The 25,504-nt window shown below is 48.1% G+C and overlaps 2 protein-coding genes across 5 annotated transcripts; both read right to left on the reverse strand.

Moving 5' to 3' along the window:
* Nucleotides 1–1,120: 1,120 nt before the first annotated feature.
* GATD1 (glutamine amidotransferase class 1 domain containing 1) lies at nucleotides 1,121–8,558 on the reverse strand. 4 transcript variants are annotated; one of them, XM_084207083.1, is made up of 8 exons: nucleotides 8,432–8,558; nucleotides 6,953–7,029; nucleotides 6,458–6,563; nucleotides 5,820–5,927; nucleotides 5,009–5,103; nucleotides 3,763–3,856; nucleotides 2,905–3,016; nucleotides 2,253–2,387 (listed from the first exon to the last, which is right to left on the reverse strand). In XM_084207083.1, the coding sequence occupies exons 1-8, from the start codon at nucleotides 8,487–8,489 to the stop codon at nucleotides 2,381–2,383; spliced, it is 657 nt and encodes a 218-aa protein (XP_084063209.1). In that variant the 5' UTR covers nucleotides 8,490–8,558; the 3' UTR covers nucleotides 2,253–2,380. The 4 variants fall into 4 exon arrangements, with proteins under 4 accessions (XP_084063210.1, XP_084063211.1, XP_084063209.1 ...); XM_084207082.1 differs by having other exon boundaries at nucleotides 2,260–2,390; XM_084207084.1 differs by lacking the exon at nucleotides 2,905–3,016 and having other exon boundaries at nucleotides 1,121–2,390.
* A 9,426-nt stretch (nucleotides 8,559–17,984) lies between these two features.
* On the reverse strand, nucleotides 17,985–18,377 carry CEND1 (cell cycle exit and neuronal differentiation 1; the record flags this gene model as incomplete). The annotated part of the gene is made up of 1 exon (XM_084207227.1): nucleotides 17,985–18,377. One exon carries the CDS (start codon nucleotides 18,375–18,377, stop codon nucleotides 17,985–17,987), a length of 393 nt encoding a protein of 130 aa, XP_084063353.1.
* Nucleotides 18,378–25,504: the final 7,127 nt, after the last annotated feature.

Consider the following 25,504-nt stretch of genomic DNA (forward strand, 5'->3'; position numbering starts at 1 on the left):
TCAGCTGGACAAGGCACAAGGTACAGAAGATACAAGCTGAGGTACCTAAATTACTCCCACAGGAAGTTTAAAATGCAAGAATTATCCAAAAATCCTTGCTCTTTGTGTAATGCCACTTCATGATTTTAGTTGATGTAAAATACCTTTTAGGTAAAAGAAAATACCAAATAAACTATCAAGTTTTACGTCTGAAGTACAAAATTAACATGGAAAATGAACAGAATAAAACTTTCCTGAAAATACCTGGATGACATTCAACAACCTTGTGATTCCTACGTTCATTTGTCCTTCTTTTCCCACAGTTTTCTTTGAACAATTTTTTCCAATCCCAGGCTAAAACTGGTCACAGAGTACAAGAACTTAAGAGCTATCACCGCTAATGGCCTCAAGTTGTGCCAGAGGAAGTTTAGGTTGGAAATCAGGGAAAATGTCTTAATGGAAAGGGACATCAAGCAGTGGAACAGGCTGCCCAGGGCAGTGGTGGAGTCACCACCCCTGGAAGGGTTGAGGAAACACATGGATGTGATACCTGAGGTTGAGTGGTGAACATGGTGGTGATGCTGCTCTGATGCTTGGACTTGATCTGAAAAGCTCTTTTCCAACCTAAATTCCATGATTCTATGACTCAGGTGGCTTCCAGTTTGTCAGCATGACTTGTGAAGGTGACACAATCCAGCCCACCACAACCAGAGCCACCTCACACAGCTGCTGGCCCACACCTGCACACATCACCTCTCCAGCCACTTGCTGCCCGACCACACCCTTCTCCCCCAGTTTTCCCAAGAGCAACTTCATGGTGTGATGGGAAAGAGTGAAAATACACACAGGAACTCATCTTTTTTCTGCTCTCATATGGGAGGAAAAAGAAATCACCATCAAGAACCCAGGCAGTGTGCTTTGTGCAACTTCCTGACAGAGGCACAAGCAGAGCAATTCCAGCAGGTCCTGGATGCCACAAAATAAGGAAACATTGTACAACAGGGGACTGAACAAAGCATGTAGAGGTCTGAATGCTGTTTGCTCACCTAGCAGCAGATGAATAAGCCTGGACAGAACCTCATTTAAGGAATAAAAACAGGACACAGGGTAGACACCAATGTTCTATTTTTACAGGTAAGCAGAGAAAAGATGTAGCAATTTTGGCAAAATCCCATGGAAACAAAGACCCTAAGGAAATACAGTCTCCCACTTCACAAACAAGATTTGGCTTTCCAGGCTGAAAGTATTTCCTGATGCTGCCAACATCAAATCCCCAAGATGGCTTGTCAGGAATGAACATTTAAATTATCAAAGCTGATTGATAATTTAATATCTATCAAAGCACAATTTTCATTTGAAATTCTGTTTTTAATTTCTATCAATGCCAAAGTTCTGTAAGCAGGGCTCCAGAATGCGACAGCAGAAGACCCAGCAAAACCCACAGCAGTCTGTCTTTTCAAATAACACTGAATTCTTGAGACAGAGCTAAAAAAAAAAATGGATTTACACAGAAAAGAGAAAATTTCTCTACCTGATGATTTGTTAGAACCAAAATATTGTAATATCCTGGTAAGAAAACAAAAATGCAACCCTATTTCTTTAGGGCACTGGAGAAATGCTGCCCACAATTACAAGAGGGAAGGAAAATCAATTATCTGAAAGTTAATTTATCTACTTTCCAACAATTTTGTATGTTTGAGCCTGCAACAATTTTAAAAAAATCTCAGTCTGGTTATTCCTTTCCACACTCAGCTTCAAGCCACACCTGCAGCTCAGAAGGAAGGAGGAGTCCAGACTCCACCCTACAGCTGGGTCCTCAGATGGACCCACATTAGCTACCTGCATTTTTCAGTGCCCTAGTCCACAAAATTCCAGCAAGAGACAGCAGCAGTGTACTCCCAGAGAGGAGTATTTCCAAGAGAACAAAACCCACAACATAAGCAGCACAAAAGAGAACAAATAAACAATTGTAGGACCATGTTAAAAATAAGGCTGAGCAAACTTTCTGAACACAATTCCAGCGATGTGAACAGGAAGAAAACAAGGGCACGCTGTGCACCAGCACAATGCCAACCCAGAGCAAGGCTTCAGCTTCAGCAATTTGTATTCACAGCACCAACTTTTGGGGGGTTGTGAGAAGAGAGTTCCTCACATCTGTAAACTGAGGGTCTAGAGAAGCAGTGAGAAAACGGAGCAGCAAAAATTTAAAGGGGTGTCCCAGCTGCTTCTGACAACCTTCATCCATTCCATCCACACAGAACCTGACACTGCCACTTCACTGCCACAGTCACTTCAGAGTCCAGGACAGGGGTTCAGAGGGGTGCTTTATCCAGGTCACAGCCATGGAAATCCTCAGCCTGCTGGCTCTTCATCCATCCTCTTTGCAAACAGACCTTCCCCTTCATTTCCTGCTGAAGGAAACACACCCAGACATGACAGGACCTGTTAGTGTACACAGGACAGGACTGGTACCACACACTCACCTGAACAAAATAAGAGGTTTGTGGTTATTCATTTGGGCTCTTCTATCTGACAAGATGATACTCAAACAAGCCAAGCCATTTCCAAAGAAATTAAATACACTCATTCCCAGAATCCTAAATCAGAGCTGACTCAAAGCCAGCCTGCCAAAGCTCAAGAAACAAGAGATGTTTCCCTGAACAGAAATGTTTAGTAAAGCCTATTCAGCATTTTACTTTGCCAGTTCCACTACAGCTGTGCATTTCCCCACACATTTTCATCTTTTTCTTTTCAATAATCAAATGCTCTTTGCCAAAAGACACAACTGCCTAGCTGGCTTGATCAAACACAAGGGATACACAATTCTGCAGAAAACCAAGGGGAAAAACCCCTTCTAAGAGACAGTACTCCTGAAACAAAAAAAAAGCTCACCACTGGCTGTTCCCAGTTCCCATCTTGCCTCACCTGACATTGCAAAGAATCAGAAGGTTCTGGACAGCAGGAAGGGTGGAATTCTCATTCTGTCCTGTCACCAGGTGCCTGTCCAGCACCACATGGACAGCATCTGGGCTGCTGGCTGAACACGGGAGGAAAAACACAGGGACTACGTCAGAGCTCAGTGCCAGGATCACACCCCTGACAAACCCAACACAACACATAACTATTATGGCCAGACAGATTTGCTGGGTGCTGATCTATTACCCCAGCAGAGAGGGGTAGTCTCAAGCCCCCCACCCTGAAAAAATTTCCCTAGGAAATCCTCTCCTGAAAGGACAGAACTGGGTCCTTGATTCAGTTAACAGCAGGTGGGTAAAGTATACACATCAGGAGATTTTCATAATGAAAAACTCAAAGTATGTATCTGAAAGCTACAATTACCTCATATTACAACACAAACTCATCTTATGCCAGACATGACCTGTGATCACCATGCTACAAAAATTAAATACTCATTTTCTGGCCAATTACAACACCCCAGTATGCTCAGATCTACCAGCAACTGCTCAGCACCCCGAAGAGAATGTTTAAGTTTCCCTATTCCAGACAGACTCCCAGACTGGTTTGGGTTGGAAGAGATCCTAAAGTTCATCCAGTCCCATCCCCCTGCCACAGGTAGGGACACCTCCCACTATCCAATGTTGCTCCAAGCCCTGTCCAAGCTGGCCTTGCAAATGAGCAGTGACATACCGGTAAATGAGGCAATGGGAATGCCAGATGAGAGATCCTGCTAGAATCCTGCTCAGCTGGACACAACCAGCACTCAAGCACTCATTTCCCAAGGGAGACACAAAGTGCCCATCCCAGACACCAGGCATGACCCACCACTGAATGTAGCTCCAGAATCCTTCACGAAATCCTCCACAATAATGGACAAACTGGCAAAATTTGGCTGCCTCACCAGCTCGTACACAGAGGGCTGAAATAGATCAAAAGGAAATTCGTTTGGCTGGCTTTTTTACAGAAAAAGCCAAGCAAAACCAGCACATATTTCCCTGAAATTTATATTTCTGTTCCCACTACTATTCACTCAGCAAAATGATCACAAGCAGCTTTGAGGGATTTTGTGCAGGGAGCAAACTGGAAACTCTGAGGTGAGTTAAGTAAAGAGAAAATAACACCACCAAACAGTTTCTGCAGGTGTGATTAACTTCAGGAAGGCACAGACCTGTCTGTCTGTGGCACACAAATATTTGGACACAGATGCTGTGCCACCTGCAGAGTCCAAAACCAGTAATCCATGTTGGAATGAATATGGGAAACAGCTCATAGACAGAAAATTTAGGAGCACTTAGAATTTTAATAGACAAAAGGAAAGAATGTAATTTTATGGTTTCCACAGCAACCATAGCTAGGCCACAATATGATTTAAATTGCTTCATCATGGACTGTAACAATCCAGAGAGAGTCATAAATAATCCTTAACTCAAACAGAAGCACATGAGAACACTAATAGCTTTTGTAAGTCACAAAATCCTTGTTTCTTAACTTTCCATGTAGATTTTCCACACCAGAAAGCTGTACAGAGTGAAGCTCTTACATCACTCTGACACTATGAAATGGGCTGTGAGGTCAGAGCACATAAAGTATCAGCAGTAACTGGCTGCTTTAATTGCAAGCCAGTTTGTACAAACAGCCTTTTTCCCAAAAACTTCTTTCGATTTTTTTCCTACGACTGCCTCTACCTTTTAAAAAGAAACAATACTTTGAGAAATATAACTTATCCTCAGCATTCTTCAAACAAACAAAAAAATTTTATAAGTCCTCAACAACAAATGCAAAGAGCTGCAGCAGGAATTTCTAGCTCTTTTTTTTTTTTTTCTTCAGTTTAAAGTCTACTGAACAATCAGGGGGAAAGCATTCCCCACACGCCACTTAAGAGGGACAAACCCTTCATGCACTCAGTGCTGGGCCCCTTGTCAAAGACAACTCTGCACATCTTGCACAAGCCAAGGGTACCAAACTGATAATTTATATTTACAGGAAGTTCCTGGGTAAGACCAGAACCACCAGAAATCACACAGCAGAAAAAGCCCCGAGACAGCAAAAACAAGGTAAAAGCTTGCCTTACCCCTGTCAGGCTGTATCCCTGGAAAACCCAGGATTTATCCTCATTGGTGGCACAACACAAAGCTGCCACTCCCTGTCCCACAGCACAGATAGGCTCTAGAAAAGAATTAAAGCACATTTGTGAGCATCTCCAAATACTTAAACACAGATGTGGGTGGTGAGCCTCATGCTGCCCTCCTGCAGTGAACTTACACCGCACTGATAATGCTCCTTTAGGTTGTGGGGGCTTTCCTGCACACTGCAGTAGCAATTATTGTCTAGCATAAGAATTGCTACAATCATTTTATTACTATTACAGTAAGAGGAAGAACAAGAATTGCAGATTTTAATTCCAAGTCCAGAGACATCTCCACAGATGCTCAAATGTGGAGCACAGCCCAAGTCTTGATTAACTGCAGCATTAATGATGATCCTGGGACACTCCACACTTGGCTCTGAGCCTTGAATGCTGCTGATTTGGACAGAGCCATTTCTGTACCACTGCAAGGCAGCAAATCCTTCTTCTGAGACAAGCTCTGAAAAGCTATTGGCATTGCTCCCTATGATACTTTAAGACCTCTTTTCCCTTTTCAAGGCTCCCTTTTACCTTTTTAAGACATTTTAGGACACTTTTTTTTTTTCCTAAGTCTCTTTTTCCTTTTTTAAAGGCCCATCAAGACAGTTGTTTCCCCCCTTGACACCTCCTTTTTCCTTCCCAGTTTGGAATGCTCTTCAGCCATGCAAACATCTGAATTCTCTGGAAGGCGGCCATCCTGCAGAAGCAGCACAGGAGCCCTGTCTCATTTACCCAACCCCCGAGGATGTTCACCTACTGCTCTCAGTGCTGAAGTGCTGCAGGATCTTGGCCAGGTACCCACTGTTGGCCAGGTCAGTCACAGCCCCAGGGCAGTTTGGGATCAGCAGGGCGTGGTACCGAGCCCCTGGGCAGGAGGAAAGCAGGAACAGATTGTAAGACAGGTAAAAAACCCAAAAAGCCTGACCATAAATCCACTGCACATTTGGAAAAAAAGGACAAACACACATAAATCAGCTAAAAATTACCTGAAGAAACTAATAAAGCTACACAGAAGAGAGAAAAAGGTCCTTCTTAGGACAAGGAACATATATTTTTAATGAGCCCTAATGACTCAAGCAGAACTTAGAACTGTTCTGTCTGCTGGCTCCTACTCCAGCAAAATATTTATCTCTAACAAGTAACAATGTATTGTGTGCTTATATACAACACAGACATTATATGTATGTATTACATATACATTAAAAGAGAATGACCATTCCAAAATAAATAACAAAACTGCAAAGCAGTTGCTAGGACTTTCTCTTAAACAAAAAGTAAACCAACAACTGCAGCTCTTGAAACACAATTTTCCTGCCTTTTCTGTGTCATCCTTCCCTAAAATCCTGGCCCTAAGCAGGCCCTGTCTCCCAGAGAGGCCCGTGGTGACACCCTTACCATCAATGGACTCCAGCTTGGCGGGGCTGGCGTAGGATTTCATGCGGAAGTCCTGGATCCAGCGCGCGTTGCCCTCGTTCACATCCACAAAGTCAATGGGCTTCCCCTGGGGACAACATGGTTCACACACTCTGGTCAGCATCACTGCACAAGCATCCAGGACACTTCTGAAGGATGGCCACGTGGGATTCTGAGATGCTTTCAGCTCTCAAAAAACTCAAGTTTTCCATTTTCATACTGAATTAGTGCTAACAGTTTCCCCTTCACTCTTTGTGGGAACAGATACTGGACAGAGAAGTCCAAATCCACGCTATAGAAAGGCTGCGGTCACTTTGGTATAAAAAAACAGAATTAAACAGGTTCCTTAATGTCTATGGCAAATAAAACACCTCTCAATAAATTAATACTATATTAATTACTTTTTTTTTTTTCATTACAACTGAGCTATCAATTGGTTTCAGGCTGAAATCACAGTATTTGTCCATTTTCACTCACCCCAGGTGTTGCCACTTGCAGGTTAAAGGCAGAGCTGGCCAGAGTAAAGCAGTGAAGGAACGACTGGGCTGAAACACCTGGAAAACAGATTCCAACACCTTAGGGAAACAACAGCGATAGTTTAATGCAGGCCACACTTTATCCAGCGTGAAAAACGCCAATCACTTGTTTTTAAAATTTAGAAGTTTAATAGTAATAACATGGTTAAAAAAACATTAATACAATTAGAGTAATAATCATTTGGACAATTTGAATTAGGACAATATGAGACAGTAAGAACAAAGAGTTACGGACGTCCGGGTACCTTTTTCTGGACAGCACAGGCCCGAAAAAGGACCCCTGTTAACAAAGGATTAACCCTTAAAAGTAATAACCTGTTGAATATTCATACACCTCATACATGATGCATAAATTCCATTCAAACAAAGGATTCGGTCTGGTCATCATCAACTTCTTCCTCCTAATCCTAAGGCGCCTTAGATCTTTACCCAGGTGGGAAGAATTCAGTTTCTTCTGATATGAGAACAATAAATTCCTTTTCTCTGAAAGATTTAGGTGTCCTGTGCCTGCTATCTGGTGCAAGTGTCACATTCCTTTCTTTTAAAAAAATCCCACTTACATAGTTCTTATTTTAACTACAAAGGTTACCTTTTAACTACAAGACTACATTTATCATATTATTAAAATGCTAATACAGCATTACTAATCAATACAACAAAATACATATAGTAAATATCTGCATAGAGCCATATAATATGCACTTTTCACATGGAGTAAGGTACACAAGCTTGGGTGTTTGCTCATCTTGAAAGCTAAATAAATTCAGATGATTATTTTGTTAGGATTTAATGATTTTAAGACATCAGAAATGTACAGCCTTCTTTAGAGGTGAGCTATGTGTTGAGGAACAGAATCCTGGAATGATTTGGGTTGGGAGGGACCCTAAAGCCCATCTCGTACCAACCCCTTGCCATGGGCAGGGACACCTTCCACCATCCAAGCCCCATACAAACTGGCCTTGAACACTTCCAGGGATGGGGCAGCCACAGCTGGCAATCCGCACCAGGGCCTCAGCACCCTCAAGGGTAAAGATTCTTTCCCCAAACACCCAATCTGAGCCGACCCTCCTTCCCCTCAAAACCACTGAAGCCGCACGCAGAGGAGCGAACCAGCACAGCTGCACACGGCGGCCACACCTGCAGCGAAGATGTGCGCGCACGGAAAAGCAGCACAGCTGTGCGGCGAGGGCACCCGTGCGGCTGCACAGCCCGGCTGCAGTGACACCCACACGGGACACCCACACGGCGAGGGCCGCGGGCCGGGCACACGCCGCGACAGCCGCACCGGGGACAGCCCCGCTCCGCCCGGCTCTGCCCCGCCCGCCGCGGCGCTGGGAAGGGACGGGGAGCGCGGGACGCCCGCAGATGCCGGAGCGGCGGCTCCCCGCGAACCGGCGGGGCCCCCCCGAGAGCGTCTCACCCGCGGTGGCGGCGCTGGCGACGATGAGGCAGGAGGGCTTGGCCAGCCGCTCCGACATGGCGGGGCCGGGGCCTGAGGGCAGCGGCGGAGGCTCGTGCGGCCGCGCGTGCGCAGTGCGGGAGCGCCGAGGGGCGGGGAGAGCGCGCGAAATCCCGAGGGGGGCGGAAAAGCGCGGGAAGCGCTGAGGGAGCGCTGCCGCCGCCGGGAGCTTTGGAAGCCCTCGGGTGTCCCGAGAATCCCCCAGTGCCACGTCCCATCGGCAACTGTCAGTGTTTCCGTATTTCCCCACCTCCGTAAACCTCAGTGTTCCGTTTCTGGATTTGCATCTGTCATCCCTGTGTGAATTTAAAAGGTTTATCCTTTGCTGGCTGTTGCTGTGTTGCAGACACAATGCCGTTATAAAATGAAAGGTGTGAAATAAAGACAGCACAATTCTGCTATTCGCTTTATTTGTTTATTTGAAAGGGTTTAATTTTAAGCCTGGTTTCCTAAAGGAAACGTAGCTTATGGCACCTTGTCTGTCTCTTCAATCATCTGTCTCCTTTTCACTCCAGAGCTGGGTTCCAAATCCATAGGCTGGTTAATCTGGATGTTCCTCACCACTCCAGTTTAGATAGCAGAAAATTATTTTTTAAAAGGAAAAAAAAAATGCATCTCATTCACTATTCAGTTTTGCTGTTGTATGGGATACTTCTGGATTTAGTGCCACTCCAGCAGCCTAAGCCTTCAGATCACAGAGCATCACATTTATGGTCCTTATTCTCTGCTTGTGACTCCAGTGCTTTTTAAACAAACACAAAGGACAGTGCTGTCCAACCTCTGCTCCATCAGCTCTTCCCATCCTCCCTTCACTGCCCCAGGCACGTGGAATTCCCCACACCCTGACTGGGGCCAGTGGGAAGGTCAGGCCCCCATCCATCCCAGCCTCTGAGCTCCAGCATTCCCAGCCAGAAAACAGGAACTTATTTGATCTCCTGCTGCTATCAAGGCAAACTAAAACTCGAGTCCCCAGCTGTGTTTCTGCAGCAAAATCCTCCGATTATTACATTTCTGCAGCTGAAGGATGCCCTTTTTCCTGACCCTGTGGAATTTACAGGATTTTTCTGCCCTGTTCTTAAGAAATTAATTTCCAGAAGCCTGCAGAGTTCAGTCGGGACCCTGACTGGAGCTGGTGTAATACAACATCAACCCTGTGCAGTGACACGTGCTGCCAAAACCCTCCTCCCCTGGAGAGCCTGCCGGGAATCTGTGCACAGGGAGCCCAGAGACATCACCCAGTGCTCATGGTTTGTTTGGGAGGTGGTCCCAGGCCATCTTAGAAACAAAACCAGAAAATCAACAGGAGAAATTTGGCAGGAGAAAGGTAACAGCAAAGAACTGGGTGTGAAAGCTGGAGACCAGGCGGTGGGATAGGGAATTTCTTGGACCAGAAATGTTTCCCCTGTGTCTCTGGGTAAATCTACGATTCAATTTAGCTGCTATCTGGGAAAAACAATAATCATCCTGCTTTCCCTGGGCAGGCTGGAGTTTATTTGAGGCAGGAGCTGCCTTTTCTCACAGTTATCAGTGGCGTCACCTAGAAAACATTGGGCCTTTGGGAAACACAGAGATAGAATCCAGGAATCATAGAATGGTTTGGGTTGGAAGGGGACTTAAAGCTCACCTCGTTCCACCTCTCCCACGGGCAGGAACACCTTCCACTATCCCAGGTTGCTCCAAACCCTGTGAACCCTGGCTTTGGATGTGTCCAGGGATGGGGCAGCCGCAGCTTTCTCCAGACAACCTCCGGAGGGGGCACAGCAGGTTCCACTTGCACCCCCAGGTACACGAAGATGCTCACGGGAGGAATTATACAATCTCTCTATGTGTGTGTATATAGATCTATATATAGTTTATTTCTCACAATCCTGGTAAGAGTTACAGGTGTATTTGGGAATCATTTACAGTTTCACAGCATATGGAGTGGCCATACAGCTTGTGATGTGAGTAACATACAGTGTGTAGAGAGCACACGATTCCGACCCATCCACCCACCACTCACACAATGGGTTTCCAAAGCTAATACTAGATTCAGCTACGGAGAAAGCCTGGAAAATGTCAGGGTACAGCGTTGGGTGTCGTACAACACTGTCAGTCACAATGGGACAAGCTAAACTACTTTAAATTTTCAATCTAGTATTTCTAGTCTACCTGCATTATTGCATTTATACGCTTTTTTTGTTTTCAAAGTCAAAGTAAATAGAATACTATATGGGAAAGGAAAAAATTCTTGACTATTTTAGGATTTGAGCTGCAGCCCATACAAAGTGTCCATAGAAGCATAGACAAGATTATAAATTCAACAAGGTATAAATTAGCTGGATAGCTTTGTGTGTAGGTAGGTGTCCATTTCCCTCCAGGAAATGTGTCTAGCAGCATATTGTTTCTGAGAGCAAAAAAAAACCCCAAACCTGTATGTTGAACACAGGTAAAGATGTGTAAGTGACAAGCAGGTCTGGTTGTACAGGGAAGAAATCAAGGTGTCACTTGGAAAATTCCTATCGTTTGGAAAACACACTCAGGAGCTGACTCAAAACCCACCAACATCATTGGAAAGGTGCCTGAGGCTTCCAAAGGAACATCAGGCATTTCAGTCTGACTTCTGAGGGCTTTGGATCAGTCCCTAGAGAAGTAACAGAACCCAAACAAACCAAAACCAAAATAAAAATCCCCTGTAATCTGACCTTCAATTTCCCTTCCTAAAATTTTAGTTCCTCCACAAACTGATAGCCAACCTGCACTGGAAGAGAGTTGGTTTCCTGGGGAGGTGAAACTGCAGCTTTTAAAGGCTTCAGTTGAAACAGTCCTGGGAAAAGGCACCAGGGTAATGAAAGGCTGCTCAAAACTCAGTAAAGCCAAATTATTGCTGTGTTGGTTGGTTGGTTGGTTGGTTGGTTGGTTGGTTGGTTGGTTTTTAAGCAAACAAAATTTTGTGGCACCCTTGTTCTCATCAGCTTGCCCCAGAAGCTTGGCTGCTTGAAGCAGCCGTGGCAGAACCAGGGATATGATGCAGGATGTGACTGTTGGAAAGGTGAATAAAGATTCCTCTTGTCCTGGTGGGAGCTTTGGTGCTGCAGCATCATCACAGAGAGAGAAAGAACCTATACATTCAGGCTTGGGATGCTGCGCTGGGGCTGAGGAATGGAAAAGTGATGGAACTGTTTGAGAATTGCAAGCTAGGAACAGCCAGAAGAGAAATGGGAACAGCCAGTCCAAAGCCTGTTTGACCCCAGTTACGCTTTTCAGCAGAAAAAGTCTAGTTTGAAGAGCATCAAAGAGCAGAGGGCACAAGTCCCAGAGTGCTGCATATCCGAGCACACACTGTCCAGAGGAGGGAGCAGAGCTGCAGCACAAGGTAGATCCAAACTCATGAATTTGGAAAGCCAAAGGCTCTGATCTCTCACAGGATTTTGAGGCCTATTATGGTCAATTGAATGTGAAATGTGAATTTTAGAGGCCCAGACATCCCACAGTTCGCTATCACCCAGTGACACCTGATCAGCTCTTGGAGATGAGACAATCCTTGCACTTCCTGCACCCTCACCCCAGCACAACAGCTGATCCTTCCAGGCCAGCAGAGGCACATGTCCTCGACTTCAAAACTTCTCTTTTCCCTCTGTTTTTGGTGCTCCAGAGAGCTGAGAGAGCTCTGGCTCAGCCAAGTGCAGTGTGTGCTCACACCATGTCAGCCCCGCTCAAGCAGCCAGAACACCTCACACCTGACTGACAGGGAAGGACAGGAAGGCACCTTCCTGGGGATTTGTCATCCATCACAAATCCTGTGGCAGACAAACTCTCAGCCTCTTGCAGACTTAGACCCTCAAAGGTGAGGGCAGATCAAAGCTTCACACATTCCCTGCTGTGACACAGTCTGGGGGCCCAGCACTGCCTGTATTTTTGGGGGAGCACCTAAAACCTGCCTCAGACAACCCAAAATCTGCCCCAGCATTGGGCTATGAAAAGGCCACATCTGCAGAGCTGCTCAGGAAGAAAGTAGGGAAAGAAAAGGGAATAGAGTGCAGTGGCCAAAGAAGGTGAAAGAGCAAGCAATGAATCAGATCAGAAACCAATGGAACCCCGTAGTTTGTAGCAGCTGAAGATCTGGTGTGAACAGATATCCCAGGAATTAGGGAATTTAAAAGGAAAGCAAGTTATAGGGCTGGATTGATAGTCTCAAAGAGAATAGGAAGAAGTCATCATAAACCCACTTTATTCACTGGATGAAACCCCCCAAGAGTTGCTGGATGGGGGCACAGGCTCCAAGGCTTTTTGGGGCTGTCAGCCAAGTGTCACTCATAAGACCCAAAACGTGCCAACAAATCCTCAGCATCAGCAGATTTGTCCCCAAAAGAGTAAAGAACCAAATACCTCCAGTGTAAATAGCAGGAAATATTCCCAATTCCAATGTCCTGCCGGGAGAATTTACTGGAATACAGAACTGTTATGCTCCAGATCAAAGCCAATTCCTCTTTGTGGTGGGAAGTGCCCAACCTGTGCAGCAGAACTGCAGCCAGCTCATGAGCATGATGTGGTGCTGCTTCCTGCCCCTACAGACCTCTCCCAGCTTCGTGGTGCAGGGAGTGACACCACTGCAAGGCCTGGGAAGGGAATCAGCATTCCTGCTTCAGCATGGAGGATGGACCAGGAGGATAAAAGTGCGAGAAGGCTGCATTTGCAGTCCTTGTCATAACGTGAAAAGAGAACACAGCCCCTCCTGATGTCCTGGCAATTCCCCTGAATCATGCAAAGTTGGTTATAGAAAACTTCAGGTATTTTTCTAACCCTTTAACATTGCTCAGAGCCAGCAGGAATTCATCTGGGAAAGGCAATTAGCAGAGGTTAATTTGCATGGCACCAGAGGTCATAATTTTTGCATTTTTCTGAGGAAAGAAAAAGGGGGAAGAGGATATAAAAGTTAGCATGTCCTTACCAAAGCTATTAAGATAATTAAATAGTGCTTTTTCTCTCCACTTCTCTGCTCTGTTCCTTGCACCCTCTCAGAATCTTCACCGACTTGAAGCTTTTCAGGGAGCTGACTGAAATTCCAAGAATTTCACCTTTCAAACATGTTTTTTCATTGCCTTCCTTTTTTGGTTTACTTCTCAAAGAATCATTTTCCTCTCCAATCTTCAGCGCTGTTATTTTCAAGCAATTCTAAGAATAGTTAGAAGGCCGCTGAATTCTAAACCCCAGTAGCATTTCCAGGAAAAGCAAGGAATATTTTAAGGCATAAATCATCTCTCACCAGCTCCAGGGGCTTTTTGGTTGCACTGCTGTTGTTCATACACAAATCCTGATGCCAGTATAAGCAGAGCTGCCCCAGAGAAGAGACTTCTCTTACGCTCAGTCTAAGGAACATCTGAGTCAATTGAAAAGTAAATGTGTAATTGAGATGATTTTATGATGACCTGTGATCATATCCCTGATGCCAACAAGAACTCAAAGGGCAGAGCATGGTGAAGCCAGTGGGAAAATTCCCCTTGTTTTCAGTATTCTATGGCTCAGCCTTAAAGTTTAGTCCATCAGAGACACAACTGGATGTTTAGTTTATCACCCAGCCCCCCTAAGAAATGCTTTAGGGCAAAGTGAATGTTGAGTGCTTTAAGGGAGCCCCAGGCAAACAGGAATGCGTTCTTACCCTCCCCAAAATGCTGCTGCACAATCCCCTGGTTGCCAGATTTGTTTTCATCCTGCTGCAGCACTGTTAGGAATAACAGGACTTATCTACAGGGTATTAAATCAGTAGGAAGAGGAAGCAGAAGCATAATCCATTTCATCTCTCTTAAAATAGAAGCAGCAAAAACCTTCTACTGAGTTGTCCAAGACAGCAAAATGACATCTTTATATTCAACTAAAATTTATGATTCCCTAAAAAGAGATTGAGATCGGGTGCAGTGATTCAATCGAGAGTTTTGGTGATAAGCTGAAAGGTCTGAAACCAGTTTTGCCAATATTTAATTTATCAACTTGATCAAAAGAGTAAACTAGCAATCTAGATCTCTTCAAACCCCAAGCACAGACTCTGATTAGTTTTAAGTGTTAATTCACTCTCCCCATGGAGATGTCACTGGAAGGACTTCATACCACAAAAACCACACAAAGAAGGACATCAAGCAAATAACGGCGTGTGCTCAGTACGAGAAAAGACAACTATTTATTTAGCACAGCGAGGTCAGTCATTAAAGCCTTCTGCTTCCACAGGTTTGGGGCTGAGAGAGGGGGATTTGCCCCCTCGGCCTGGTGCTCGCTGGACATTTTTGGCTCAGAACAAAAGCACTGCACAGCCTGGCACAGTAAGGCAGGACAGGAGCTGTTTGCAAGTCAGGGCTGCGGCGCGCTGTGGCATCTACGCTGGATCTGCCCGGCTCAACACTAGAGCCACACTTGGAAAAGCGCTACAGCACAGTCCAGGATGGTCTAAAAGTGCCTCATTTTAAAGCAAAGAGCCCACAGGACTACCCAGGGGGGGAGCAGGGGCTCGGGGCTCCGAGCATACCACACACTCAGCAGTTCACCAGCCAGACATCCCTTGCACTGAGGAGAAACCAGGACTGGAAAGGAATTCAGGAGCTGCATGGCGTGGTGGGAATGGCACAGAAAAGGCATCACGGACACTTGGTGTGAATGCAGGGAACAAAGGAAGGGGCATCTCCAGCTTGGATTCTATCCCCCTCCCAGACTGCAGCAATGCAACACAAAGGTTTGTACACACACACACATATGGAGGATGTGCTTCAAGGCACACACACACACACACACAGGTGTTTTCCAAACCACACTGCCAAAGAGGTGGGTTCCAGGTGCTGAACCTCGACAGCAGACTGATCACAGGAAGTGGAAAATCACTTGAGAACAGGACAGACTACGTTCAAAAACCCCTCACAACCAGAACATACCAGGTTTGCCGAGCAGGGAGGGCTCAAACGAGCAATGTGCCTGACGAGGAGCTGCAGCCCCATCACCACCTCTGTGGTGTTTCTGGATGAAATTGGTGGCCTTGCATCCGAGTGCTCTAAGGGCAGGCAGGGTTTGGAGATGGAGAAAAGGTTAAGGCCATTGGCTGAGAACTGTTTTTCCCCTCTTCTGTTGTCAAAGGTGAAGACAAGGAAATAAAAACATTTTAGAAAGAAAAACTGGAGACTCGAGTGGAGCAGGTGCCTCACTTTCCTCGCCCAATCTATCTATGCTGGTCAGGGCAGAATAGACAGATGCTGTGCCTAATGTCACACACTGCTGAAAACAATCCTAGGCCAGAGCTGAGAGGGACAGAGGGGGCAGGAAAGGTGGAAACATCTCTTAAAAACAGAAGTCATTGTCTGAAAATCACTACCCTACGTGGCAAAACATGAACCAGAGCAGGAGGGGGTGATTTCTCTTCCTTCTGAGCAATGTTAGCAAAACTCCCAGTGAAAATTTCCCAGCAAAGTTGTGGTTCTGATGGGAGAGGAGGACCCTCCTGCTTCTAACCCTTCCCCGGGCTGTAAGTGACACACTGCTGCTGGGAATACATCCACAGCTCATGCCAAGAGTGTTTTAGGCTACCAGGATCTCCCCTGGAGCTGTAGCCCTGCTTCCCAAAACTCCTGTGAGCCCAACACGCCTGCTCCTGTCTCTCTCCTGGCAAAGGTGGAGGCATCAACTTCCATCTTCAGCAGAACACAGTGACTGATATTCCCAGAGGCCATACACCTTTGGGAATATTTTCTGAGCTCACCATAGGAGTAGCCAGCCATGCATTCCAAGACCATGTGCATTCAGCAGGTCAGATTTGGAGGTAAATAAGACAGACACGAGCCAAGAGCAGAATTGCCAGGTCAGGTTATACCCCCCACATCCATGCAGGGACTGTGCCAGAGGCAGACACTGCATAGGCAGCACTTGAGGAATGCACACCTCCCTCTATCCCTGCAGCCCCTGAATCCATCCATCCATCCACCTCAGTTAAAGGTGCACGATGGGCTCTGTAACAGAGCTCACTCCACTGTGCCACAGCCCCCTTCTAATCATCACTCCTGCTCTGCCCACGGGCTGTGGCTGCTGCCGAGCTCCCATTGGACCTCATCTAATCTCTGACCCAACTTCAACCCAAAATGTAAGGGATTTTTGTAACACTGTTTCGCAGCAGCCAACAGAAGCCTAATGGAAGCTTTCAGAGGCAGAGCTCCTCACCTCTTGCTGTTTAGGGCTGAGCATAGCTCAAACACTAAACACCCTCTCTCCTCCCCCTCACAAGGTCTGGCTTTAGAGCCAAGGTACTCACCCATGAAATCAGGCTGCTCCTGAGGACTGAGAATTTGTTTCCATTTCCAAAGTGTGGACGAGTTACAATTCCCTGCCACTACTGTCACAAGAGGGAGGCAGGAAATCCACCCAGGACAGACTCCAGTGCCCTTGAAGGGGGTTTCCCTAGTATAAAGCAGGTAGGTTAGTGTTACTCTCATGGGGTCCCAGGTCCTCTCTGCCCCTAACACCAGCTCATGTCTCCCCCTTTTCCTGTCTTCCCATGAGCTGAGAGACTACAGCCTTCAGTGGGGAAAAAAAAATCCAGTGAAAGGCTTTATCCAAAGCCCCAAAAAATGAACACAAATAGTCCAGCCAACCTCGAGGGAGCTTGGACTGAGCCCACAGGACCCTGCAAAGCCCAGCCTAGCTTTAGGAAATACTAGATCCAAAACAAAGTCTCTCTATTCCAAACGCTGCCCACGTGACCCTGCTGAGCCCTGGGATCCTGAAGGCTGCAATGGGACTTCTCTGGGCCACAGCACAGCCCCTCTGGTCACTGTCCCACTGGCAGCTCAGCCTGAAGAGTGACCTGATGATCCCAGGCACATACTTGGCTCTGCCATGCTGCAGCCACCCTGGTTCCTCCGGAGCACTTCCCAGGCGGCTGTTCCAAGGTGGGGTGATGAGGGGCAGATACACAGACACCGATTAGGGATCGCCCATGGCTCTTGGGTCAGGGAGAGGCCTCTTCCCTGCCACTGCCCCTGTGCTTCCCTTGTCCTGGGGAGGAGGGGGGGGCTGGAAAAACACCCCCAGCCCAGCGTGACAGGAGAGCCGGGCCTTAGCACTCCCCTTCCATCTTCTTTACCACAGCCCAAGTTAAAACAGAACCAAACAGAAACTAAAACACAATTTGGGACTCCAAATGGGACGTAGAACACTTTGGACTTGAAAACGGGACTGCAAGGGGGGGGAGGGGGGGGTGTCTCCCAGGGAGGGGAGGGGACACCGTCATTTACACTGATCAGGAGAAGCTGTAATCTATACACAGCGGTATAAGCCAAGATATATTACATGAAAGAACACACTGAGTGCATGGAGTTACCCACAGCGGGTCAGACTGGCACAGTTGTCTTGAACAAGACCCTGGAGTTGCAGTTGGTGTTTGTTGTTGACCTATCTAGCTCGCTCTCTATATATATAGCTATGTATAGAATTTCTCTGCATGCATTTGTCTCAAAAGGAGCTGTACAGCTGGGCTGGGTTTCTCATCCCCACCCCGTCTCGGTCTTCATTTTTTCCGGGCTAGGAATGCCACTCCCACAATCACAGCCAGCGCGGCCACCGCCACTCCTCCGACGATGATCAAGGGCTTCATGTTGTCGAAGAAGCTGCCCGGGGACTCCTCGGAGCTGTTTCCCTTGTGGTCAGAGTCAGGGGACTGCCCGCTGGCCTCCTGCGTCTCCGTGGCGGCGGGGCTGGGTTTCAGGTTGCTGTGGTTGTTGGCGATGGCGGCGTCACCGCCTGCCTTCTTGGTGGCCGTGGCGGGAGCAGGCTGCTCTTTGGGGGCCTCCTTCTTGTCTGCATTCGTGGCGGGCCCAGGGTTGGGTTTTTCCGGCTTCCCGGAGCCGGCGGCCTTGGCGTCGGGTTTGTTTCCGCTTCGGACGTTGCCTTTGGAATCCATGCCAGGGGTGCTGTGGGCAGCGACTGGATACGTGCGGCTATCCCAGCTCTTCTCCTCGCCCGGCTGCTGCGGGAAGCAGAGGAGCCACCCGAGCTCAAGGCCTGGGAGCGGCTGTCTTGGGATGCTTGTTACGCCGGCAGTGTCCTACCTGGACATGGTACAGCACCTGGAGGGGGAAGCAGAACAAGGAGAGGTGAGTGACAGGGCAGAGCAAGCCAGTGTTGCTCTGCCTGGAGGTGACAGAGGAGGACAGAAAGCTGCTGGCTCCTTCTTTCAGAACTGTGAACTCCATTCAAAGCATTTACTACAAGCTCTGTGCCTGTAACAATCAGAGAAGCAGAAAATGGCCTGGGTTGGAAGGGACCTTAAAACTCACCTTGATCATGCCACAGGCAGGGACACCTTCCACTGGATCAGAGGACTCCAAGCCCTGTACAGTCTGGCCTTGGACACTCCAGGGATGGGACAACCACAGCTTCTCTGGTCAATGTGTGCCAGGGCCTCAGCACCCTCACAGGGAAGGATTTTTTTCCTAATATCGAACAGGAACATCAAACGAGTTGGACTGACTGTCATCTATGGCTGCCACTTCTGGGCATCCGTAGTCCAAGTCCATCCTGGCTGTGTGTGAGGTCATATGTCAGTGATGACAAACTCACATCCAGCCAAATAAACCTTACTTTGCCTTTGCTCACTCTTTCAATTCCTTCTGGGTAAGGAGAGAACACTTTGTTCCATGGGAAAGCAGATGGATAGATGCTCCCTGCCTGTCTCATCCATCCTCCCTTTTGCAGCACTATAACAAAAGTGATCTTGTGTGATACTCTCCCTCCAGATGGGTACTGCAGGAAAACCAGCATTAGTTTCTCAGTTCTCATAGATATCAGAGATAAAAGGATTATTTCAGCCAGCCTATTGGTGGAGCAACAGCAAAACAAAGTGCCAGACCCTCAGCTGGTGCAAAACACAGAATTGACTGCATGGACTTACTGCAGAGCTGCAGCTCTTGTTGATAGAGACATGTCAGTCCTGTCATCACCTTTCAGGGTTTGCTGGACTTGCCCATGGAGCCAAGCAGGATGCTGGTGAGCAGCTGGGGATATTTTCCCTAGGGAACTGGCAGAAGTGGTGAACAGCACAGCTGCACCACAGGAATTCAGCAAAGGGACAAAGTGGGCTTTGGGGGGATGAAAAACTACCACAACAACCTCACCCCACAACAAAGCTGGTGGGGCAGGGTGAGCTGAGGATGGAGCTCCTGTGGCTGCATGTCCATGTGATGGGAAGAGAGGACAATGCACTGGGCATTTTGCCACCAGGCTCTGGCAGTTCAGCACCACATCAGCTCTGAGCTCGGGAAATAAAGAGTAACCAGGAGGCAGCGTCAGACCCGAGCCGCCGGCATTGCTGGCTCCCTGCTGACCTTCAGGCCTGCCAGGAACCTGCCAGGAGCTTTCTGCCTGCTAAGTGAAATCAGAGCTCATTGTCTGGATCGAGAGCTGAAGAGGCTCCTCAAAAACCTCAGCCAGCAAAGGTTCCTTCCACAGTGGCTCAGAGGGCAGATCGCTCCTCTAATGACAGGAACAAAGTGCCAGGACTGCACCAATGATCTGTGCCGCTGACTCTTCTGGGAAAGAGGCCGACAAACATGGGGCTTTCATCTCCATTTAGGTAGGAATGGAGGAAATCTCACAGAAATGACAGGTTTGGGACTAGAGCAAAGCTGAGCAACACCTTATGGTTCCTAAATATAAGATGGAAACACCTTCCTCCCTTGCTCTCCCTTGCCAGCCATTGCTTGGTGACCACCAGCTGCTCCAGTGCCAGTCAGCTAGAGCAAACTGAGGGAACTGCAGCACCAAAATCATGGAATTCCACAACTCTCACAGAATATCCTAAGTTGGAAGGGACCCACAAGGATCTTCAGCCCAGCTCCTCACTCTGCACTAGGCTTGGTGGCCATAAAACCCCATATTTCTCATTGACTGCAGCTGGACAGTGCTTGCGTTCCCTAGTTTGGTAAACTAAACCCTTTTGGAAAGCCCAAACTGTGCCTCCCTCACAGCTTGAGTGTGTATCAGACATTTGGGCATCCTGTACCACACAAACACCACCCCGGATGCTCACCCAGCTTCAGACCTCACTGTGGCTTGGGGCGTGGGAAGGGAAACAAGGGCCTGGCCAAGTGCAAGAATATTTTCCTCTCAGTGCTCTTTCTGTTATATTTCTGTAGATATCACCTGACTCACCGTTTCCTATGCTTCCAGAGAGCATCCATACTGCTCTGCCAGCACAAATCCTACATAAATCCAGAGCTGAGGCAGCACACAGTCACTCCCAGGACTCTGCTCCTCTGTTTGGGATGATTTTTTTTTCCCCCCAATCTGGTACAATGAGACACAAAGAAATAATAAGTAGAGCCCACAACTGAAGCAGGCTCACAGATTAAAGGAGGGAGGGTCTGATTAATTGTGGCATAAATATTAATTTACCTTCTTTGTCGCTTTGATATCAGTTAAGTGGGCCACTCACACACTCTGACATTAGTATGGTTACAGCACATGGACCAAGCATTAAACCTCTGCTCTTTCCCTAGGAAAATCATGTGCAGCCTATGGAGATCATGAGGTAAATCAGGGAGGGCAAACTCACCTTCTTGCTGAGAAATGGGGACCCTGCACAGCCCAGGCACCTCAAGGTTTATCCACACCCCTCACTGATCCAGATTCCTGGGGGCACAAAAGCTGGTTTTGCTTGGAGCCATGGAGCCAGGAGCTTTGTCCTGCTGCCATGCCCTGCATTGCCACAAACAGAATTTCCTGATTCTAAGTGCATTGCCACTAAAAGCAACACAAACCCATCACACAGCTTAGAAAAGGTTTTAAAAGATGTAGAAACCAAACTAAGCCAAAAATCAATATTGGCAGTTCTTAAGTGTCCGCATAAAAGAGCTTTTGTCTGTGGTTTTCCATCACTGCAAGTAGCCACAGGATCACCCAGCACCTCTCCAGACCCTCTGGCCTGGCTCCTCTCTGGCTCCTGGGTACCCTTAGCAGCACATCCTCTTCCATCCCAGTACTTAACCTCTTCTGTGTGCTCTTAGCTCCCTACCTTGGGAATCATCTCTCCTCTCCATCCTGTACTTCCAAGGGCATGACCATGGGCTCATCTTTAAGCACCTCTCTCTCCCCCAGATTGAAGAAAGAAGTGCTTTCCTCATTTCAGAAAACTAAGCCTGCATGTGAGGGTTCCCCCTATTCCTTTGTCTCCTCCTCTTCCCTCATTCCATCACACCAAGTTTTTCTCTAATGACACATTTTCCTACCTTTGCTTTCCTCTTCATAGCTCCTCACATCTTTTTATTCCTCCCTTTTCTCTTGTCAGCTGCTGTCTCTGCCTGTCTACCCATTCCTCCCCCTTCAACTCCCTCTCTGCCTCCCACACAGGCAGCAGCACTTGGGAATCAGATTTTGTGGGAGACAGGCTTCATTCCCTCCCTTTTCCCTGCTCCACTCTATTTCTGTTTGACAATCAGTGCCCCTTCTGGAAGGTTCTCATTGCCAGCAGCTAACCAGCTCTTTCCCAGGCTGGGAAGAGGGAGCTGGCATAATAAAACCAGGGATGATCAAGGAGAAAAAGGAAAAGGAAAGCCTTCCAAATTGCTGCTGCTGCTGCAAAGATTGGCACACAAACGCCACAGCTCCGCGGGGATGCTCTCAAGGTCAGTGCAGTCAGACTCACCCAGAGCAACAAGCTGCCCTCCGCTGGAGCAACAGGCCAGCAGAGGAGCAGCTTCCCTTGGCTCCCTGAAGGGCATTTTTCCTGCCTCAAATCCCAGCAAATCACCAAACACATCTATTCATCTGTCTCCTGTGTGCACGATGAAAGCCGCATCAATCCTGCACCGAGCGCAGCGGATGAGTCATTGCTAAGCTGTGCCACAGCACAGCTCCATCAGGATGGCCCCTTCCCTCTGCAGGGACCAGCCCCATCCCAGCTCCAAATCCTCTCATCCTCCCCTTCTGCTTCCATCTGGAAGGAAAAGTCAGTCACTTTGCAAGAGCAAGGAGCTGCTCCAGGGTGTGGGCCTGGGGTGCAGTGGGAAGCTCATCCACAGGGTTTTTCCCTCTGTCATGAAAAGCCACACATTTCCATCAGATCCTTGACTACCTCGCTGAGACTGGCAGCAAGGAAGGATTTAACAGCATAGTGTCGTAATGTACAGGATTTATTCTGCAACAAAGGTCTATCCCTACACTCCAGGTGTCCTTCAGTTGGAAGCATCCATCTTGGAAACAGCTACTGACCACATCTGACGTGGAGCAATGCTGTGCAGAAAGAGACAGAGATGGCAGGAAACACCTTATCTTCAAATCCTCCCCCACACCCCCTTATCTCCTCTTCCTTTCTTTGTCACTCCTGCCTGTCTGGAAGAAAGGCACCCATCCCCTCATGCACAGGACAGACAGACCTTCGCTCTCCCTAAGGAAACAGCAGCTGGCAACAAAGGTGGCTCTGGCGCAGCAGAGGGAGATCCTTCCCCAGCACTCTCACCACCCCACTCTCCTCCATGTTCTCATCTAACCCCTAAGGAATGCAGCTTGGACCACCTGTCCTTTGGGACGTGTCCTCAGGAGTCTGTGCCTGTCCCCTCTGCCACACGTGGAGTGATCTGTCAGAGCTGGAAGGATTTGTGTGCAGCTCCCTCCTGCAACTGAGCAGCATTCCTGGTGCTTCAACTCCCCATTCCCAATGGGGAAAGCCAGCATTTCTCCCTTTTTCTGAGCTGCTGGAGGAACAAATGCGTTAAAGGCAGGGAGATGCCAAACAAGCACCCAGAGAAGGTCAGCAGAGTAGTGACTAAGCCATTCCCCATGCCCAAGAAGTGCAGCAAAGATGGATGAGGTAATGCACCGCCTCTGATATTACCATAAATATTAAAGCAGCTTTGCATAAGGAGCTTGTGTTCTCTCAGCTGCCATGAGCAGCTCCCCAAGGAGGATTTTTAGCTCCCTTCCAGGCTATTTCAGCCCCCAGCTCCTGACGCAACGCACAGCAAATGTGACACAACGCAACGCAAACCCCACGCCAGCAGAGTCACTTGTCACAGACGCTTCTAAACGGCCTCAGTGCTGCACAGCCAGGGACAGACTGTACAGGAGCCTGCTGTGCTTCCCAGCCCTCCCAAATCCAGCCCTCAGAGACAGCAGCACCTAGTCACAGCAAACACTGCTGACCCACTTCACTCTGATGAGATATTTATGAATCCTTTTCCCAGTCTGTTGTTTGTGACTCCCCACATCCCTCCCCCTATCCCTGGATTAAACATTTCCCTCTCAAACAAGCCCTTTGAATCTTGTTATGGAGAATGTCAGATGCTGGAAGTATTTTAGCAGTGGCAGCATCCTCAAATCGCTGCCACGGGGGGAGATCTGCCAGCCAAGCCTCTGCTCCATGGCTGCGGCAATTCCTGCAGCTGCTCGGAGCCCAGCGTGCTCCTCACTGGTCCAGCTAGTGCTGGCAGTGACCAAAAATCTGTACCCACCACCCCCACAGTCCCCAAAGCATGGCCAGGACCCCCCTTCCCACTCCTAGTGCCACCAAGCCATGTCCACTCTCTCCAGGCTGGGCAAGGCATCCACACTCAGAGATTGGGTTGTACCTGGCACCAAGGTGAGGTCAGGGAACAGGACGGGTTCCTGTAGCCCAGTAAAGGCAGCTTTACCCTCCATTTGCAAAGGGAAGGGCTCTGGGATGCAGATCCTGGGCCACCAGCAGCACAGAGGTGTGACACCATTGCCAGTGTCCTCTTGGGAGGCTGCCCAGCCATGCTGCCCACACAGGTGACACAGCACTTCAGTCTCTCCACCAGAAAGAGCCCAGGAACAGGACATATATGGTCTTTTTCTACACCACAACCTCTGCAGATGATAAGCTCTGAGCTGAGCGTCACCTCTGCAAGCCACAAACATCCTGTCCCCAAAGAGCTCCTGGGATGGACGTGGCAGACATTTTATTCTCTGAGAGATGGAGGCAGCATTGCAGACACACCACACTCCTGCCAGGGGCTCAGCCTGTGTTCTTTTGGAGGGGTTTAACCCCAAACACAGCTCCAACCTGCCCTGGAGAGAAACCCTGTTTGTATACAGCCATGTGCACAGCAAAAACCAGGCACTGCCAAGCAGCCGTGGGAGAGAGATTTTGTCTCCAGCCACGTGCTCCGACTGACTCCCTAGAGGTGGGCTCTGAGTCACAACTGGCATGGCCCTGGCCTGCTGTCAGCAGAAGTCACACCTGGCAAGGCCCCTCAAGTGCCACCAGCCTCCCCCATACAGCTTGCACTCTCAGACACATCTTACAGCAAAATAATTTCTAGAATTCAACAGAATCTGGAAATACGTAGCTGAGGCTGGGTTGGAAATACCCTGCTGCAAAGCTTGGCTCCTCAGGGTCCCAACACAGTCCCCAAGCTCCTAAAACAGAGTTCAGAGCACCTCAATTTGCTGTGCTAATCTCACTTTAATCTTGGGTTTCAACTCCCCCTCAGACACAAAATAAAATTCTCTTTTCCCCTGTATACTTTCATTTTTCTGCAGCAGAGCAAACTGTAGCTTTTACCCTTCAAAAACCATGAGGTGTTAGATCTTGAGCCTCTCCCTGGCAGGGCTGGGGATCCCTCACCTCGAGACAGAAATTCAGGACACAAAGGAAAGGCTTCTCAGCCAGCATGACTTTTTTTTCTGATGGCAGCTACTTGTCAGGACACTGGATCAAAGCACTAAATGGGGAACACGTTGGGAGACCCCACAGCAACAGGAATGCTGGAGCCTTAACCCTGTGTGACACCTCACAGGGATCCGGGTGCATCCTGAACCCTACCCTGGGCAACTCCTCATGTTTTGACTTTTGCAAACTCAAGTCAGTTCATTTCTTTGTAATGTTTTTCCAGCCCTCCCAGAGCCAAAAATTCGATTCCAGCAACACCCTGGCTGGGGCCACAGGGCTTGTCTTGGTTCCCTGCTCAGCTCTGGGCCTGTGGTGCCAGCTCAGGGATAAACTGCCAGGGTCAGCAAACATTCCCTGCCTCTTGGAAAATGGTGAACACTCATTCCTTCCCACCACAAAGC

The sequence above is a fragment of the Fringilla coelebs genome, assembly GCF_963513975.1.
Source record: "Fringilla coelebs genome assembly, chromosome: 6".
NCBI classification, from domain to species: Eukaryota; Metazoa; Chordata; class Aves; order Passeriformes; family Fringillidae; genus Fringilla; species Fringilla coelebs.

Bases quoted from the DNA above. Each gene is read 5' to 3' on its own strand.
- GATD1 (XM_084207082.1), bottom strand. From the start codon at position 8,489: ATGTCGGAGCGGCTGGCCAAGCCCTCCTGCCTCATCGTCGCCAGCGCC. The intron at 6,564-6,952 runs GTGAGTGAAAAT...TGTTGTCCCCAG, and splicing joins TGCAAGTGGCAACACCTGGG to GGGAAGCCCATTGACTTTGT. The intron at 3,017-3,762 runs GTGGGTCATGCC...TCCCGTGTTCAG, and splicing joins TTCTGGAGCTACATTCAGTG to CCAGCAGCCCAGATGCTGTC.